A 20,781-nucleotide genomic window follows, 5' to 3' on the forward strand; every position below is an offset into this window, starting at 1 on the left:
GAAACGAATACAGAGAAAGAAAATTTTTACCACGATCGAAGCAAAAGATAATAATTACACATCGTTAAAAAAAAGTGCTCGGATAACAAGATTCATTTGTTCGATACGATGGAGTTGGTTTTTTTGTTATCTCATCCTTTGTTACGTTTCTCTTCTTGCTCGTTGTTGATCACGGATTAATCGTTCCACAGCCTTGCACAAATTTTTCATTTCTTCGTTTTTTTTTTTTTTTAATTTTTTTTTTGTTTTTCAACGAATCGACTTATCGATATAACAATAACAATGGCAGCAACAATCTGCATCATTGTGACGTTCTCTTGCAACAGAGGCTCAAAAGCCATCACATTTCTGTACTTCGCACTTACGTAAGATTAAAACACAATTCAACAAAAAAAATTAATGGTAAATAAAAATGAAGAAAATAAAGAATAAAAATAAATTTGACGACAATTAAATCGGAGTCAGCAAAATTTTTCTTACTCCGTTCCTTTCTTCTCAAGCTGCGAAAATATGATTGGATCACAAATGTTCATAACAGGTATAAGAAATAAATATAACATCACCGCCACGCGCACTCGTAAATGACAGTTCAACAGGGCTGCGAGAGTCTCCTCTTAAGTGCGAAGCATGACAAAGCCCGAATAACGATGAAGTTTACAAGGAGAGCAGCGATGTTGGTCCAATATCGAGAGTCGTCCATGCACATTTCGCTCATGATCTTTTTCGGATAACGAAGATGACAGTAAGTGAGATTGTCGGGACAAGGCAGCTTCTCGCGTCCGAAGCCGTAAACGGCCACTGCCATACCTTCGACGGAGTATCGCAGGAAGCTGAGGTAGCTGATGTTGTACATGATGGCCGGCATGTGTTGGAATAGCGGAATGACCCCGGCGAGTGACAGCATCGCGGCAAGGGTGGCTGCTCCGAAGAAGGTACCGTTAACGGGGTTGAACAGGCTCCCGAAAAGCAGGCCGATAGACTCGGCAGTGAGCGAGGTACAAACACCGACGAGGCAGAAGAGCAGGAACCTCATCGGATCCAGGAGCTGACCCGTAAGGACGTAGCTTATACTGCAGTAGATGAGGGCGAGGCCAACCTGGTAGGGTATGCCGATGAAGCTAACCGCCGCAAAGTAGGTCCTGAGGTGATACCAGTTGTTGAAATGCTCCTTCTGGAGTACCTGGAGCTCAAGCGGGAACCGCAAGACGGCCGGCATAAGCGTCGTGTAGCTGAGAAAGACGGAGGAGCTAATGAGGAACCGGATATTGTCCATGGTCTTCGAGGCGTCGTTACCGGCGTCGCGAAACATGACGCCGAGAAGAATGCCGAGGAGAATGTTAAGCCCGATTTTCATCTGAACGTCGGTCCACTGTCTGCAAAGTTGAACGACGCACCGTTTCAGAAGCACCGTGAACTTGTGAAACTCGAAGACGAAGAGTTTGGTGTGTTTGGCGACTACCGGCCGCCGTTCAATCCACCCCAAATCGACCTGGTCGACCAACTCTTCGGTGAATTCGGGCTCCTCGATGAACTCGAGCTTGTTGCTTATGACCTCCGTGACGTAGTCGGCGGGGTTGTGATAGAGTGGACAGCACAGGCCGAGCTCCCTGAAGTAGGAAACGGTCTCGCCTGGCCGGCCTTGGTAGACGCACTTTCCGTCGGCGAGGAAGTAGACCTTGTCGAAGGCCTCGAAGATGGCGGCGCTGGGCTGGTGGATGACGCAGACGACGGTTCGCTGGTCGGCGGCTAGGGTCTTCAGGGTCGTGATACACTCGGAGGAGAGTAGCGAGTCGAGTCCCGTGGTGGGCTCGTCGAGGAAAACGACCCCCGGATTGTCGACGAGCTCTACGGCTATGCAGAGTCGCTTCCGCTGGCCCCCACTGAGCAGGTCACAACGCACATCCCGCACCTTGGTCATGTCGAAGGTCTTCAAGGTGTCCTCGATTATCGCGCGTTTAGCGGCTGCCGAGACGTGGGCCCCGAGCTTGAGTTCAGCAGCTATGTGCATCGCTTCGATTACCGTGAAGCTTGGATAGAGTTTGTCATCCTGTTGGATGTAACGCAGAGTCTTTCGGTACTCCTCAAAGTCAATGGGCCCCTCGGTCCCCAGGTACCGCACCTCGCCGGTGACGTTTCTGCGGTGAAACCCCGTCAGGATGTGAAAAAGCGAAGTCTTTCCGGCCCCCGAAGGTCCCAAGATGGCGGAGAGCTCACCGGACCGAAAGCGACCCGAAACACCCTTCAGGATCTGCTTCGTGCCTCGCTTTCGTGACTTGTGAGGCGTCGCGTACGTCAGTTTGACGAACTCGATGTCGATAGGCCGCGGCTTCGCCCAGTCTGCTGACATTGTGGTTCAATATCGTACCGAGAAGCAGAAGCTACCTCTCTCCGTCACGACGTTCGACGCGAGACTGAGCACACTAGATCGGTTCTTTCCGCACGGACGGTCAGAAACGTTCTCCAAAGGTCCTCCTCCACAACACCGCGCCGCGATCAAGGTGAGACGATTTTTGCCGATCTACCTATGGTTGCTGCTAGAGGAAAGGGGACTGGGAGTTCCGCGATCGGAGACTGGACTAGACGAGTCAGTTTACGACTAAACTCATCGGCACTTCGCATACTTATCTATTCCTTCCGTAGTGTAATCGGTCATTTCATTGGACCTAAGTTCTGTTTTCCTTAGCTTATCGATACCGATCAATAGGTCTCCTCTCTTGATCTGGTCACAAGGAGTGCTCATTGCTGATTCGAGGTCTGACTAGAACAGCGATTGGACTTACCTCGGCAGGAAAAGCGTAGTTGTTGATGCGATGTTCGGACCCGTGGTTATTGTCGAGTGCGTAGTGAATATAAATTTCTTCGAATTGATAATGATACGCCAGCGGTCCCCCCGTTATGTTAACTCGGACCTTGGCCTCACGGTCGGCTCTGAACACCAGCGACTGACCCGTGTTGTGCAGGTGACCGGAAACCTGCGAACAGAAACAATGCGACAAGTCCTTGAAAGGTGTTATTATTACCTCCACCTCGTCATCGGTGGCTATAATTTTCGTCACTGTGTAACGATGGAACGATATTCAGGAATTTATTCGGCAAGGAAAGAGAAACTTTTCCTTTTCTTTCAGATCTGGATGTGAGCCATCGTTCGAAGCTGGTGTTTTTTATACTCACCTCGGGCTATCACAAGTCGTTCTCATTCAAGGTTCGTATTTTTCGACACGCTTATAGAATGAATACGTTAATTTTCTAAACACTTAATGTGCGAGGTTCTTTGCCAGTATAACAAACAAAAAGTATCAATTTCCAATTCACGAAACTTCTGAAATCTAACCAGTGAAATTAAGCCTTGTCAAGTGTTCTTTCTTTCTTTCTCTCTCTCTCTCTTTATTTCCGGCAATTTATGACTTCAATAAAAATCTTGAAATTCTCCTTTTCTGCACAACATCCTGAAAATAACTCGTTACCTCTAAAACTTATCATATCCTCGGAATGAGATGATAATTACAAATATAAATAAATCACGAGAACGTTAAGACTTAACATTTGCTTAATTTCCTCTTCTCACAAAAATCTATCTGCAAAAAATAAAAAATCGTCCAAAGAATGAGAGTACGAATGAAAATGGCAAAAAAAAAAAAAAAAAAACGCGTCTAGTCAGACTGACGAGGATGAACGAAACAAAGAGCGAGAAAAAAAAGATGCTGGAAGTCGAAGATCCGTGTCGTAATAATTCAGCTGTGATAACAAGACGTCGCTAATTTGTCTTAGATGACGGGAATTAGGTGACAACGACGTTGACGTATTTGGAACGATAATCTTTACAGAGATAGCAGTGATGTAAGGGGGATTAATTGTCCAGCGAGTCTAATTTGTTTATTACAGTTAATCGCTCTTCACCGTCTAGATGAAATAACGAGTTTCAACCGATTCCCGACCTCGTGGATGCGTAGTGACAACATTTGTATGCTAATTATTTTTACCAGCGAGGTATGTTAGATGGTCGGCTCTATTACTGCAAAAAGATGTAACAGTTGATCATAGGTTTCATTCGGTTCCCAAAGGTCAGACCTTACACGTTTCTATTACATCTATAATCGCCGTTTCTTCGATTGCAGCTCCGAACCACTTTGTTTTTACTCATTCGACATTTTTACGAGTGTATTATTTTCGTTACGCTTATTATAGCTAGGAAATTCCGTCTCATTAAAATCAACCTGATCGTAAATATCAAAGTTAATATGCACTTCTTTATAACATTCACGTTTACGAAACATCGAAACTGCTCTGGCAGCAATAATTTTTTGTGCAATTCAAGAATTTTTTGTGCAATTCAAGATTTTTTGTTTTTAATGCTTATCGCGAAACATGCTATCCTTAATCGCTTGTATACATGGTTCACGAATGAACTTTTTATTCGTTTTTTTTTTTTTTTTTTGTTTTTTCTTCTTATTACGTACACGCACATCGTAAAATGACTGATTATAAAATAAGGATGAATGAAACCAATAGAATAAGAAATTCTAAGTATACAAGTATAATCCTCTTGTGTTGAAAAGTAGATGGATTTTATTTTACACCTGCTGCACACTTCGTGGACATTTTATTGTTTGCATTTTGCTACAGTTTGTCTGCCTTTTCTATAGTTTCGATATAGCATACCTCCTTGGAGCGTCCTTGGATTGCCGCGGTTTTTTAGCGTTGATAGAGTATTTTTTTTGTCTGTGTCCGTGTGTGTTTCATTTTTATTTCTGCCTTTTTTGAAAGGTTAGACTTCCGGGCCTTATTTATGAGTTTATTTCCGAAGCATCTTAAGACGAGAGTGCACTGCGAGTGCATTGTGTCAATCACTGTACGATTTCTGCCCTGCGCGTATCGTGTAAAAATTTTCTCATTCGAAGTTACAAGAGAGGGTCGTTTCATCAGGAAAAGAAAATGTTTTATGTTGTAACTGTTGTAATTTTTACCGTAACGATCGATTGCAACGATTTTAACCGATTCCAAGTGATTTTAAATGATTTCAGACGATTTTAAAGTGACTGCTTGCCAAAGCGGTTCGCGATTTCAACACGTAAATACCTCATCGGCTGATTCAGTAAATTTTCGAGGACAACGACCTGGCTGGTATTGTTTTTAAATATGGGGGCATATATATTATCGAATAAATACATCATTATATCCAATCGACAACGAAAACCCAAGTTACGGTCAACTTTTCGTCATAGACAAACAAGAAGCTTTAGATCATCGCTTGCAGAATAATTCAGAACTTGATATAGAAAGTAAGTTTGATAGATCGAAACGTAGAGCCGTGATTCATCCATTATTTTATCCGTACAGAATAACAGGTTGGCATCGTAATTTACTACAATCTGATAAAAAGATAAGTGCTAAACGCGTAAGGAGATCTGAATACGTGAAATACAGATTAGCTGTTCGTGAAAATAAATTAAACATATTTTTATTACTTCAAGAGTGCATCGTAGGTAATTATATAAAAGAGAAACAATATCGATTAAGATTCTGATTTGATAATAAAAAATCATCGCGTTCAGAAACAGGTTGAGAGACTATTTAGAAGGTATTGTGCACGATAAATAACATCAAAGTCAGACAATTTTTACGATGAATAATAATGCTGCTCATGCGCTAGTATGCTTAAAAGTTGTAACATAACGATGAATTAAAAAGCAATAAATTGCGAATCTCAAAAATATATTACGCATATATATGCCGATATGCATGTATAATAATTATTAGGATTGACACTGGCATTTTGATATTCATTGTGCAATTCAATATTCGAATGGCAAGCCAAGAAAACGAACTGCGATGTGGTGAAGAGAAAAGTTTATAAATCATACAAAAATGCCGAATGGTTGTCTTAAGCTTTGCTTTAAATATTTATAATTTAGACTATTTTATATCAGCCCAAATGGTAAATCATATCGAGATTGGTTTTTACCTTCTTCTTTTTTCTATGTATCTGTACTTTCTACACGATATGAAACTATTACTAGTTTTAATCCTTTTGTCTTATAACTTATTATACATGTATATGTCCCTACATTTTGAATTGCTATTGAACATGGATGTCTAATGAAGCTGTTTATTACTTATATGCCATCTGCCCATCCCAGGAGATAAAGAAGAAAGATGATAGATAATAACTGATTTGTATCATCATGTATAGAGTACAGACATATGAAAAAAGTGAGTAAATATATGTACAGCAACTATATGCATGATGTAGTTATCATTAAAGTTTTCTCTTTTTCTACGATGAGTAAGAATTTGTCAAGTAATTAAGAAACTGAAATCCTAACTTCAGATATTTTAAGTACATATGTATGACATAACGAGATGTAAATCGAACCGTAACTTTGTCGCTCCGTCTTGTTTTATTTTTCATTATTATTAATAAAATCTTTTTTTCTTATTGCTCGTGAATATATTATCAAAATTTTGTGTACTCTAATTAACGGTGTCATGGTCAACTTCAAGGCGCACGGTTTAATAATATTATACACATTAGATATACGCTTAAACTTATAGTTATTGTATACTTAAAATCCTGTTTCCTCTCTCTTTCCATCTCTGCCATATGATAATCAATATTCCTGATAATCAATAACTCTCGATTATTTCATTGCAATCTTCATATTATTACATAGACGCGAGACATGCGTATAGGTTATACATTGTACGTACATGCATACAAGTATTTCTATGATACATTGTATAGTATCCGGAATATCGAAGAACAGGAAAAATAATGAAAAGAAGAATGAGATAAAAACAATAACAATATAACAACTCTGTGTAGAACCGACGCAATTAACATAAGTGAATAAATATACCATTTTTTTATCCTACGCATTTTTTGCTCACCTGTATGTATTGACCAACAGAAGGTTGAGCTGCCGACGCGTTTAACGATCATTATAGACGGTAATGTGAATAAAAATATCAATTACAAATAATACTATTCGTTACGGCGGACAAAATACAAAACGAAAACCTAATAATACAAGAATTGATCATCTTTATCACCAGCATTTATACATTCTATCAAAGCAGTGTTACAACTTTTTTTTTTTGCATATGCGTCTGTAACATATCTTGTATCTTTTTCTTGTTATTTCTCTCATTGTTTTATTCATTTGCTTTATAAGTGTTACGTAAATCTGTAGGCTCACTGCGGCGACGATCTCGCATAAATGTAATAGAAGAAACTCTATTATCAATAAATTTAATTGGTCACTAAAAATATTCGATCTAAACTCTATCTTTTGTATTACTCCTTGAAAATATTATTGTTCAATAGTTTTATGCGTTACCTTGGTTATTTTAGTCTATTTTGTTTTGTTTTTTATGGCTATTTTGTTTCGTTTTATATATACCTATATATATATACTTCATTTTTAGGACCAGTCCTGCGAACGGGTAACCGGTTTATCCCTGCAGGATTTGCGAGTATTATATTCACTTATGTATAGTGCTTGTAACTCATACGGTTAATAAATTGAAATTCAATTTAAAAATCTCAGGCACTTTACTGATAATTTGCGCATAAAAGTTGCGCGTTGCAGGTATAATCATTGCAAATATATATATATACGTCATCAACGTAAAAAAACGCGGCAAGTGCAAGAGTTCTTATTTTGTTCGATACAATCTTTATTTTTACAATTTGTTTTCTCGAACTTCTTTACTACAGGCAAAGAACAAGATGAAGATTGAAAACAAAAATTAGTTTCTGGTCTACATGTTCCGCAAATAGGGAGAAAACGTCAGGAAAAAATTTTGGAAAAAAATAGCGTGAATATAGAGAGAGAGGAAATGAAGAAAATGAAATAATGTGTGTATGGGCGGAAATGGAACGAAGAAAATTTGCACGAGGCTTATATGTACAGAGAGTTTGGCACGAATTGCGATGGCTTTATCCCTCCTCCTTTTCCTCCAGCCCCAGCTGACATTATAAAAGCGTGACATTTTTTCACTCCCGGAACGGAGGTGAATATTATCAGGCATGGTGCCGCACACGCGACTCCAATTTACGGGCGACAAACGTTGTTCGGATACTCCGGTATATACATTACATATATATATATATATATATATATGGGGCATTCCGCGCCAACTGAAGAAACGCTTTACCATGAAATTTTTCGATTTTACCAGGGATTTTTTATGCGACGTTACGACCCCTGAAAAGCTTGAAAAAAGTTAATTTTTTTTTTAATCACTCGGCTTTACCCTATGATTCTTTAAACCCATCTCAAAAATACCCAAATTGATTTTTATGAAACAAGAAAAACAACGTTTGGTTTCCGAAATGAAACATTTTCACGCGAGATTCAAAGTGGGATCTGGTTTTTTTTTTCTATTTTTTTAATCACTTTTTCCATTGTTTTAATCGGTTTTCCTATCTTCATACTTTATGAGAATCTGTTGTGAAATTTCTAAAAAAATTGTGGGTGTATTTTAGAACCAGAGAAGTCATAAAAAATATTCGTAGGAATAATGCTTGTTGAAATTATAAAATATCATGGTCAATCGTTTACTGAGTTGGCGTGGAATGCCCCGTATTTACATATGTACATTACACTGTATATTATGGGGAATTAATTTGTGACGTGAAAACCATTAAATTTTCATCGATTTTTATGTCATACAAGCTCTGCTGTTCAGTTCAAAAAAGCTAATAAAGCTTGACGATTGATTTTTCAAATTTCTCAAATTCAAGATTCAATTTTCTAAGAACCGTTATAGAGACAAAGGTCAGGTTTCGAATGATTTTTCGAGGAAATCAATTTTGTTTATTAACGTTAGATTTTTTAATGTATCAAAGGGCTTGACTTAACTTTTCAGATCACTCGGAGTTCGAGATCGATTTTTTTATCAACTTCTTCTCTGAAGTTCAACAATTTGTTTTTCAAATTTTCCAGTTCAAAATATACGATCTTCTCAGTTCCTTCCCACGCCTCATGTATGTGAAATAAATCTTAAACAATTTGTGCTCTGCCTAATAATTTCTACACTGTAATTGGATTGAAATTAATCGAACAACGAATGTCGAGTTTTGGTATATATCTTTCCCTCTAAATTCCTATCTTTGTCTTTTTCGAAATGTACTCCTCCTCGGGGAGTGAAGAGGAGAGCTGGCGGTATATAGGAGGTCAAACAGGGACACGGTTAAAGGGAGAAGGGAAAAGGGAAAGGGGAAAGGGGGGCGAGCAGTTCGAGGGGCGAAAGACATACGTTCGACTCGTTCTATTGTTTAATTTAAGTGCCAAAGTTTTCAACCGGGTTAAATGGCGTATAAATTCGCAAAATGATCGGGGGATAAAGCCGAAGGTAGGTACTGTACGACCATATCCGGAGGGTGGCGTGATGACGTCAGCCTAGACCTCCGCAAATCCGCTACTTATAACAACCTACCCCCGAAGAGAAAACCAAAAAGAAAGCTCAAGAAAAAACTTTCCACCGCGGGAACGATTTTTCCTCACCCTGAAACTAATGATGTTACACTAATATATTGATACCGTTAGTTTTCTTTGAAACTCACCACCCAACGTCAAAAGATGTGCAACCGAAGCTACATTTTTCACAGCTATAATACATATTCAGAATGTATCTTCGGTCGCCTATATGTTGGCGTTGGGTGATGAGTTTCACAGAAAACTCCCGGTATGTAATATTATAATGTACATATGTTTGATTCATTGATAAACGTATATATATATATGCAACGATTTTAGAAAATCAATTGTGTTTGTGTGCGCGTGTGCGTGTGTGTACGAAAATTTTCACCCTCTACATCTAAAAGTTTTAATTCTATACATATAAGCTGTATTATTGTATTAAAATCTTAAAAATTCGTTGCACCCAGGCGGCTTCGACGCGAAGCACAGCGGCGGAAAGTTCGCTAATTCGATAACGAAGTTATTAATTATGAGACCGCCTATTTAGCGTCTAATGTACATATATACCGCATATATGTATTATATATATATATATATAAATATATGGGTATGCCTCTATGTATATATGCATATATACACACACTCTTCGCTGAACACTAATTTTCCATTATGGAAACATTTATTCATCACCTTAAACCGCGTGGCACGCTGGCTTGCAGCTGACTTGAACCACTTCTTCTTCTTCTTCTTCTTCTTATTCTTATTTTTCTTCTTAGTGAACGTATATAATATATATATATATATGTATATATATATATATACACACGTCAAGTATAAACGGACAGTTTATATACCTATATATAAAGTTGAAAACGTGTTAAGCTCGAGTGGAGAATTATCCAGACTGAAAGACGAGGGTTAATTCTGCTTGATTTTAATTTTTCGTCAGCAACATTTTATTTTTCATTCCTAATTGTTTTATTTTATTTTTTTATTTTCACGATTCTAATTTTTAGATCATACAGGTGCAGTTCCGTCAACTAGGTATGAAAAAAGAATAGTACGAATAAGAAGATGAAGAAACCAGGCTTATGGTATAATTGACGAATGTGCATCAGAAATTCCGTGTGAAATATGTCACGTCAAGATCAAAGCGTGTACAAAAAATTTTTTCCTGTCTTATTATTTATATGGGAAATCGAATTTTTGAAAGAGCTAAGTCTCCGATGCACTTGAAACCTTTTACCCAGTGGCATAATTTTTTTGATTTTTATAAACTATCAGATTTTCAGCTAGCGCAGAGAAAAAAAAATATATCACCTGAAAATGAAACACCCTAGTGTACATATATGCACGTAATAATACCTATATAGTGTATATTATCACGCACGCGATGTGTGTTTTTAGGGAGGATGGGGCAAGACTTGCAGGTAGGCTCGAGCAAGTTGTAGATGGATTCGAGAGAGCGAAAAGCCTCGTTGAAATTCTATTGTCAACGGTTTATCACCCTGCAACCCCCTGCCGCGAGTTAACAGGGATCCATCCACTCCGCCTCCCCTTCTTCTTCTTCCCATCCTCGGCGACCGACGTCTCTGCATCCCTCCCCCCCTCCCCCCTCCCATCGCCATTTGCCATTTACACGTTTACCGTTTTATGATATTACACCTATACGCATTGTTCGTTATCGCCTAAGCAACAGCAACAACAGCATCAATTCCCATCCCAGGAACTCGAGGGGGAAAAACTCATCGCGTGCAAGTTTTTATCGCTTGAAGCTGCATAGTCTTTTTTATACGCGAATCACGTGATATCGATTAGAGTTCTTTTCCCGGAATATTTTCGGTCATTCGAAAGAATATCGAGATTATACAGTATATATGGAAATTAAGTTTACTCGGTCTTTCCGGGTATACACCGTAGTATGTCGTGTTGCCTATCACTCAAGGGAACAAATATCTCTGATACAGGTGAAAAAATTTCATAGGTAAAAATATTGCGAGAAAATTTTTTTTTTGTTTACTACACATGATTACTCCAGTGAATATATTTTCATAATATTCGTATATATTTTTGCGCTCCCTACTTTCAACGCATACGTCAAGAATCAAAAAAAAAAAAAAACGAAAAAAAACAAGGAAACGAAAGAATGTTGTAGTTTTTTTTTTTCCTGACCGTGTTATGGAAATTCAAATAACGAGCTTCGAAATTATGCATTTTCTTAAACTTCGTCTTTTTTGTTACAATGGACATAGTCATTACACACTCACGAGTTTTTTTTTTACAGAATCGAAACGAGAGTAAACGTTCCTAACGATTCATCGGAAAGTAGTGTAAAAAAAAAAACCATACAAAAAAAAAAACGCTAAACCAAATACCGATCCAATCTAAAATCGACAGGAAGAAGAAGAAAAAAAAAAACGATGAATTTCCACCGCGCACGTTCTCCACTCTCAAAAATGAGAAAGACCGATGAAAGTGGAGGGGAGAAGAAAAAAAAAAAAAGGTGGAGAGAGAAGAGAAAACGAAGAAACTGACTTGAAACAAGATGGAAGCAAAACGGCGATGGAAAAGAAGTATAAAAGCGAAGAAGTAACGACGATCGGGGGAAAGATAACAGGGGGTGAACGGGGGGGAGCTGGGTGGGGTGGAGGTATAAGGAAGCCGCGAATCTTTCACCCCCAAAGGAGCCTAGGGGTGTATTCGGTCAGGGTTCGAACTGGCTTATATACCGGCGATCGATTCGCTTTATTTAATCAGGTCCAAAGGGAGGAAGGAAGAAAGGAAGGAAGGAAGGAAGGAAGGAAGGAAGGAAGGAAGGAAGGAAGGACGGACGGACGGACGGACGGATGGCAGGCAGGCAGAAAGGCGGGGGTTGGATTCCGGTGTGGGCTTGCAGATCGATCTAGGAGCAACGTGTCGCGTCGCGAGGACGAATAGGAAGAAGAGGAGAAGGTGGAGAAGGAGGAGGAGGAGGAGGAGGTGAAGGAGGAAGAGGGAGTCAGTCAGCCCAGGACGAAGGATAAATGAAAGGTAGAGCTATAATTTCCGGGCTCACCTTGTGCTTGTCAACGTGCAACGGACGCAGGTGAGGGTCGAACAGCAATTTGTCCGGCTCCACGTTTATCGGGCTCTGCCTTCGCCCTTTGCTGCACAGCGACCATTGCGGGTTTATCAGGCCCCAGAACGACGGACCTGAAACAGCAAACCGGATCCTTAGCTCAGAGAGCAGTCATTTTTACATGTTTTGCAAGATTCGTTTGCGTGAGAAATTGAAAAGTTTACTTTCAATTCGACAAAAGTTATCGGCATACGATTTTTTTTTTTATTTTTTTTACTTCCGTTTTTTTCCCCATCAAATCAAAGTAATATTCTCTCAACAAAATTCGATTCAGTCAACCTGACCATTATCCTTACACATTATCAACTCAGCGGATTCTTCTCACCAACTTTTTAATCAATTTACTACCTTCTCTCAATGCGAACTTTAACATGCTTCATATAAAAAGCGAGGCATGGATATAGAATACAAAAAAATAAATAAATAAAATAAAAAAAGAAGCTGAGAAAAAAAAGTTATGATAATAATCTTTCTGTCGCTCCCCCGATTCTCGGTTACCGCGGTTTGATTCCCGAAGGAACCGCGCATACACGGGTAAGAATAACGGCGGAGAAACTTTTCGAAATGCACATACATATATATAATATATATATACATACATACATATATATATATATATATATATGTGTGTGTGTGTGTGTGTTCGGGATTTGTACAAGGGTATACATCAAATATCAGTTTTGCCCTGCAAAACCGCGGTTAGAATATGAAATTTTTATAATCCAACAGGCGAGTCGAACTCTCGAAACTCCGGTAGAAATATAAAGAAACCTTGTAGAAAGAAAGAAGGCGAAGGAAGGGAGGGAGGAAGAAAAGAAAGAAATAAAATAAATAAGGGAAGAAAAAAATACACTTTTTACTTTTCACTTTTCACGGAGACTAATTCCCTCCTCGGACACACCTGGGGGACCTTGTGCCCTTTTTTCGACGTCGAGTTCCCACCGCCATGGTCTCATAATGTTTTAATCAGATTTCGGGGGAAGAAAAACATCGAAAGGGCACTGCCGTGGATTCTTTAGTTCAGCCCAGGGAAAGTTCCCTGCATTCACTTCGCTCGCCGAGCAACGCGCGATATAAGAGAACGAGGCTATGGATTATTGCCGAGGCAATCTTCCCGGATCCTTATTCCATAGTATACATATACATATACCCGATGCGTTCATTTATTCACTCGTTCACTTATTGATAAATATTATACTCTCTACACTCGGGAATCGAACCGAATTCTGAGAATGATTTCGGAGCAGTTGGGTGTTGTGAAAAGTGAAAAACGAGAAAAAAAAAAAATTAAGAAAGCGGGTGTATATATGTATATACAATTTTGGCGTTAGCAATTCATTCTGTATATAATATAAGCGTGCGCGAAAAATTGTGCCGATTTTAAACGTCACCGAGATTTGAAAAGTCCGACATTAATTCGGAGGATATATACCTATATATGAGGAAAAAGGGATGTGAAAAGATTGCGCAAGATGGATGTCGGGGGTTAATTTCATTGGAGCTGAGAAGCGAGTTTTCAGACGAGAGTGGGATTTGATTATTTTGCGCTACGGGTGGCGGAGAGAGGGAAAATCTCTTTCGGACTTTTTTCTATTATTTCCCCATCATTTGTCGCTATCAATCGATTAGCCATCCCGAGGCGAATAAGAATCTCAACGTTTTCACCCGGCTCGGCGTCATCAATATCCTCATTCATTATTGTCTTGACAGGGCGGCGAGGGTCCGTCACTCCCGTTTTCACTCTACTCTCTTCTTCTTCTCCTTATTTTTTTTTATTCTACTTCTTCTTTCGCCGTCCCGTTATAAGTTCCTCGCCCTATCGTTGTACGAAATTCGAAAGAATTTTTGATAGCATATCAAATGATATTAGTTTTGGTTTTTTCTTTCTTTTTTCACCTTCACGTATAGACCCTCGAAAATTTGAATGGAAACAAAATATGAAAAAAGGAAATGTTGGTATTTCGGAAAAATTGGAAAATGGAATTTTTTAATGCGTATCGAGCAGAGAAATTAAAAGTGATTGTATCAAATCTTTTCTTCTGTTGAATTGAAATAAAAAAATTAGACAAAAATACGACAGGCTTAAATACGACAGGCTTAAAACCACAGCAACATTTATGTGTTACAAAATCTGTGAAATTCAATTCCTTGTAACATTTGCAGATATCTTTTTGGAAGAAACAGAAAAAACGCGAACTAGTTATTCTGTGTCTCTTTGTGTTAGACACATACGAATCAAAAATTCTACCCAATTTTGACAGCGCGATGATATATATGGACGAATTACGTAATTCTTGAAGAGGGTTGGTTACCGAATTTCGCTGATATGTTTTATCGATTTTATTAAAATATCTGTCGTCCCATTAATTTGATTACTTATCAAGTATTATAAAGCGCGACAAAATTTTTGCTTCGAAAGTACAAAAATTGAAAAGCCTAATGTTAAATCACTTGAAAATAATTAAAAATCTACGATATAATTCGTCCGATTTCACTGAAGGATAGCTAATTTTAATCAAAAGACTATATTCTACAAGATCTGCACTGTAACAGAATCCATTTTCTTTCAGTGGTCATTTCGGTGTTTCCATTTGTTGACGATAACCGACATCGTTGTAATATTACGAAATTAAATATCCAACCGTACCAACGTAACGTAAAAAAAAAAAGTGTTCACGTAAGTTTGTAGAAAACAATCATCTGAACACAACGAAAAATTGCGGAGTGAAATCGACGAACAAAACTTACTAAATTACTGAAACAATTTTAAAGTTATATTTATATTTTTCTATTTTTAAATAGCTCTTCGCACCTTATAAATAAAACAAATTGATAAAGTCTAAAGACGAATCAACTTTCTTAGACAAATTCATACTGTAAATATGCAGTAGAGAGAGAAACACTTGTCCTGCAGAGCTTTTCCTCCCCTCCTTCGCACCCTCAACCTTCGACCTTCGACTCTCGACTCGACTCTTCAGTTTACTTCATCTCTGATCCGTGATTAGAATCAGTGCCAACATCACCGTCGTGGTCGTCGACTTTTCTTGCGGTGTTGACGAGACTCGACGAGACTTTGGGGTCGCGATGGGGGCGAGAGAACCGAACAAGGGAGGAAAGAGGAACTCTCGTGGCTTTTACCGCGTCCCAACCAGTTGAGCTAAGTGGTGAAAAGCTCCACCGACGTTTTATCCACCCCGCGACACGCGCCTCTGCTTTTGCTTTTGCTTTTGCTTTGCGTTCGCTTTCGCTTCTCTTCGTCTCCCGGTGAATAACAGCGCCGTATATGGACGGACGGTCACAAATATACATCCGTAACTCGATATCATGTGCATAAAAAATTTTCGTATCCCCTCGTTTGAAAATGTCGCAGGCTTTACTTTTACGTTCACAGTCAACAATTTCGCCGTTTTTATTCTTTTTGTCATATTAATTGTAGAAAAAAGATGTATTGAACTTGATTAAAAAAATCACTGCGCATACCGACATTTCTTTACTGAAAATCAAATTTCGTTGGATTAACAATATCAGAGAAATTACATTATCCTAGAATTGTTTTTTCAAATAAAATATCCACATTGCTTTATGAATTCTGTTAAACAATGGCTTATTTTATTTTAAAATTAATTAACGTTCGAAATGAGGAATTTTTCACTTTTAGAATTTTTCGGTGGAAAAAAAAAGATTAAAATGTGTTTGAATAGGGTGGAAAAGTAGTAATTTAAGCTTGGTCTCCCGTAACACACATACTATTTTGATTAGTTATTTCTACGCGATTAGTTTCAGCTCCGTTTAGCGGTTTAGACTCATAAATTGTCTAATTGTGATGCTGGCCCAGTAGTTTTAAGAAAATCATCTTTCGGTCACTTTACTTTTCTCAGTAATAATAATTTGTCTTTCATTCTGAGATTTATTTATCCAGAGAGATGATTTAGATATGAAATTCGTTTACTTTTCTTTACACCTGATAATTAATTATTGGTTACGGAAATGTCTCGTAAGCATTTAAACAAAAAAAAAAAAAAAAAAAAAGTGCAGAAAAGCATTTTCTTGGCTTGTCAGATTGGGGGGGGGGGGGGGGGGGGGTTGATTGGGGTACGTATAGCCATCCTATGCATGTGTCCGCGAAATATATTAATGTATGCATATGAATTCCTAACGGCAAACGCGACGAAAGGAAGAAGGTATACATAAATATAGAGGCGATGCTTTTAAAACGGAGAAAACCCGGCGCACGAACCTCGGTGAAAAACATCTTAATTGGACTCAGCGCCCTGCAGTTCTCCCTTAGAGGGAACGAAGCCAACCACTCTTGAGCTCTCGTCATTAGAACCGAGTCTATTCGCATCGAATAGCGCCTTGGTCGACAAAAAATACTCTACCTACCCGATGCAGATTCAAGTGCAGAGAATGCTTCAGGGCGAACAACGGATTGCAACAATTACCAAAAAATACACTGAGTATCTCTTTCTCTCTTTTGCTTGCCTTTATGCGAGGGTTGAATTTGCCAGCTTCTGTATGTATGCATGAATGCTCTGCGCGACTCGTGTAATCGAAATAGAAGTATAGGGAGGGGGGGGGGGGGGGGGGTTCATTAGGAATCGGAAACTGCACAATAGGGATCAGATTCTCATTTCGGGTGGGTTTAGAATTTCCCAGTTTCCAAACACTCGATTCGATTCGGATAAGAGAAAAAACGACACAAATAACTCTCTGTACAAATTTGTCAAGGGTAATTAGTAAATTGTCATTGAGCATTTCAGACATGTCGAAAATTAATGAGCGAGAGAGAAAGAGGGAGAGAGGGAGAAAGGGAAGAGTTAGGATTTCGGGGTGTGAAACGGGTAATAATCACACCGTCTTCAATTGTACAGAGAATGTGTAGAACAGAGATATCGCGTTGATGGTTGGCACAGTAATTGAAGCAGGTGTCGAATGAACTTTGCAGTGAGGAGGGAAAGGGGGGTAGGAAAGGGAGAAAAGGGGAGGGCAAGGTGTTGGCGAAGAGCTTGTTAGCCTTAGCCTCCCGCCGCACTTAATCACTTTTGCTAATTGCAGAATGATTGCTCGCGGGGCTTGAAGTTTCAATAATAGGGTTGTTTCCTTCCTTCCACCGCACCGACAACTTGCCGGGGGGTTGGTCTCCGCCTCCAGCTGCAGGCTTGGGCACGTGATAAATGTGATAATAGTCTTCCTCTCCCTACCGTGATAAGAAAGTAATCACTACTCCTCCGCGAGGTATCCAATTCCCGACCCCTCGACACTCCCGATGACCTCGCCTCGCTCCTTCAAATCCACGTCACGGGGTCACCGTCAGAGTATTCCTCCCATTTTTCATTGCAATCGAGAAAAGTCACAAGGTGGTCGGAATTTAACTTCTTTTCCGACGTGGCTACTTTTCGTCTTGGAGATTTACGAAAAATCAATGTCGATGTTGATGGTTTGAGCTTCCCAACCTAACCTAACCTAACCTGACCTAACCTACCCATAAATATCGTGACCTGAGTTCGTTCAACCTGAGTCACCCTGACCTAAGTTTGTTTAACCTAAGTCATCCTAACCTAAGTTGTTTTTCTCGAAACCGAAAACTGATGCCCACGAGTAGGTCTAGATTTTAGATCATCTCAGAATGACCTGAAACGTTTGAATTTTAGGACAAATCACAATAATTTGTATAAGATTCCTATGACAAATAAAAAAGAAGGAATTAGTGAATAAATAATTCACTTTTCAAGCGAAATTACTGACATGTTGTAACGACTTTTGGGATACCTTTGGCCTGACTGAACTTTGTTGGCAATCATTTTGTTGAGAAGACTTGCATTCGAATATCTAATTTTTCGTATTTTCTATTTTCTTATTTCCAAAGAGATCCGGTTAGCTCGAAAACGTAATAATTTGAAGAACAATCAATTCGGGACTATTTTGTAATAAAATTAATAAGTAGTGTCGATTTTCGGCCAACCAACCCCTAAAAAACTAAAAAAAAAATAGGCCTGAACAAATGATGAGTCGAAGTTTAAGCGTTTGCGTCATTCTTTAAGATCTAGAAAAGATTCCTCTCCAATTATCGCCAATAATATAAGCTCTGGATAACGAAAAAATGACTGCAATCATAAAAAATCTCCATCAAGAACAATTCCATTTGACTTTTGATGATCGAGAGATATTTTCTCGCGGATAATGCTTTCGGTACGATATACTTCCAATAAAAAGCTCGTCTTTCATACAACGTTCGCATGACCGACTGACTGACCCTAATTACACCCGCAAACACCAGCAGGCACTCTCCAAAGTTTGACAAAATTTCGCGGCACATACTCGGAACGGCGGCGGTTCGAATAATCGTTAGCCCCGTCAGAATGAAATTTAGATTCCGCTGTTTCTCCCTTCTGACTTCCCTCTCACCCCATTTAGCTCCACAATTATTTGGGAGTGATCGCTTCCGGGTTTAAAAATCGTGGACTAATTAATATCTAAGTTATTCGGTTCTGCGATCTTCTTTTTCAAAAATTTTCGTTTTAAATTAACATTACATTTTCTGATATTCAAAATCAGTTTTAAACTGACCTTGAAACTAAAAAACCATCCATATTTATCTGAAACTATTAGTTTATTAGGATCCAGGTATTATTTTTAACAAGTTCTGTCGCAGTTCGGCAAACTTTTACGAACAGAACAAAAGGAATGTAAAAAAAAAAAAAAAAAAAGTACCGGAAAATAATTTATGCTGAAAAATGGCAGACGGGGTGAAATTAATACCGCATATGCAGAAATAGTAATCTGGAGAACATGAGACGACGGTTTTTGCCTAGCTCATGCTGAGGGTGAAATTTGCACCCATGTTAAGTTCATTTATCTCGGTCTGCCGCAGCTATATGTTATATACAATATATGTATGTGCAGCAGGTGGATGTAGATGCTCGTTCTATTCGCCAACCACCCCTGCGTGTTGATGGTACGAGTTGAAATAAATGAGATTATTTAAATGGCGTAATTTAACGGTGCAGAGGATGCCTGTGCAATACTGCGCATCGCATATACATATCACACGTCCAGTACACCCAGAAAAGCCAGAGAATGGAGAAAAGAAGAAAAGGAAATCTATAATAAAAGAATATAGAAAAGCCAAAAAATTGATGCGCAATTTCTTTTAAAGAAGAAGAATAAAAGAAAAACGTCACATTGTTAGACTTATTCTATTTGGCAATTATTTTGATCCGCATGCATTGCATGCATCCTTGTTTATATTAATCCTATAACTAAATAATATTACCCATGAAATTTCCATACCAAACAGGAATGTAGAGTGGATGTGATGCATCTTGGAATGCTTGCGTCAAAATGCAATCAAAAAAAAAAAAAAGATTCTCAGAGAGAATAGAAAATTCATTGCCGAAAATTTTCGAGCATATCCGATACTCACCGAGCATCACGATTTAAATTCGATGTCGACCATAGTTTTTTACGAGATTTCAGTTTTGCGGGGTTCACTTTACCTGCGACGATTATTACAAAGAGATACATGGATTCTCGCTATCACTGCAAATTAACGTCAGGTCGTATATAACCAATCCGTTTATGACATGAATTTGATTCCTTTCGTAATATGTTATAGTAAACTAATAACTAAGCGACACGAATTTTTTTTTACGTGTCATTATACACTTTAAAGGGGTGAAATCACCCTCGAAGGTAAGGCGTGTCAAGGGGCGATTTGGCAGTTTCACCCACGAGAATATAATATTTTTTAACCAATCCAGCTAGAAAAGTTTTCTCATAACGAGAAACGAAAAATATCATTTTCTCAATAAGGAAAAAAAAAAAAAAAAAACTATCAAATCGCCCCTTGACATGCCTCACTTTGGAGGGTGGTTTTACCCCCTTAAAGTGTTTAATGGCAAATAAAAGCAAAGTACGTGTCACTCAGGTTTTAGTCAACTGTAACATACTACAAAAGAAATGAAATCCGAGAGATCGACCTCCGATACCTTTCTTGTAAGATAGGTTAGATTGCAGCTAACAATAAGTTGAGGCTAAGTTTAGCGAGGCGAAGAAGTAAATGCGTAATACTAATTCTCACATGCGATGTAAATATAATATCTATCGTGTAATCCCCGAACACATGCAGTATAGTTAGTATAAAAATTGATCCAGTAAACTGATGTGACTAGCAGACGCCCTAAAACCCCTTTGAATTTATGCTGTAAAATTCTTTCTATAGTCACTGGTAAAACTTGC

At 38.7% G+C, this 20,781-nt stretch overlaps 2 protein-coding genes across 5 annotated transcripts in view; both read right to left on the bottom strand.

Annotated features, from left to right (window-relative positions):
• LOC124410069 (carbonic anhydrase-related protein 10) overlaps nucleotides 1–20,781 on the bottom strand; it is an 85,898-nt gene that overhangs the window by 16,306 nt on the left and 48,811 nt on the right. For all 4 annotated transcript variants that reach the window (XM_046888184.1, XM_046888185.1, XM_046888187.1 and 1 more), the window contains exons 3-4: nucleotides 12,481–12,617; nucleotides 2,781–2,972 (exon numbers count right to left, since the gene is read on the bottom strand). In XM_046888184.1, coding sequence (XP_046744140.1) covers nucleotides 2,781–2,972; nucleotides 12,481–12,617 — 329 coding nt within the window. The remainder of the gene's footprint in view (nucleotides 1–2,780; nucleotides 2,973–12,480; nucleotides 12,618–20,781) is intronic.
• LOC124410068 (ATP-binding cassette sub-family G member 1-like) lies at nucleotides 477–2,583 on the bottom strand. Its single transcript, XM_046888183.1, has one exon. It carries the CDS (start codon nucleotides 2,345–2,347, stop codon nucleotides 590–592), a length of 1,758 nt encoding a protein of 585 aa, XP_046744139.1. The 5' UTR covers nucleotides 2,348–2,583; the 3' UTR covers nucleotides 477–589.

Source organism: Diprion similis, chromosome 8 (genome assembly GCF_021155765.1).
Source record: "Diprion similis isolate iyDipSimi1 chromosome 8, iyDipSimi1.1, whole genome shotgun sequence".
In the NCBI taxonomy this organism is placed as follows: Eukaryota; Metazoa; Arthropoda; class Insecta; order Hymenoptera; family Diprionidae; genus Diprion; species Diprion similis.

What these genes read in the sequence shown, in the direction of transcription:
- LOC124410068 (XM_046888183.1), bottom strand. Translation starts at nt 2,347, where the DNA reads ATGTCAGCAGACTGGGCGAAGCCGCGGCCTATCGACATCGAGTTCGTC.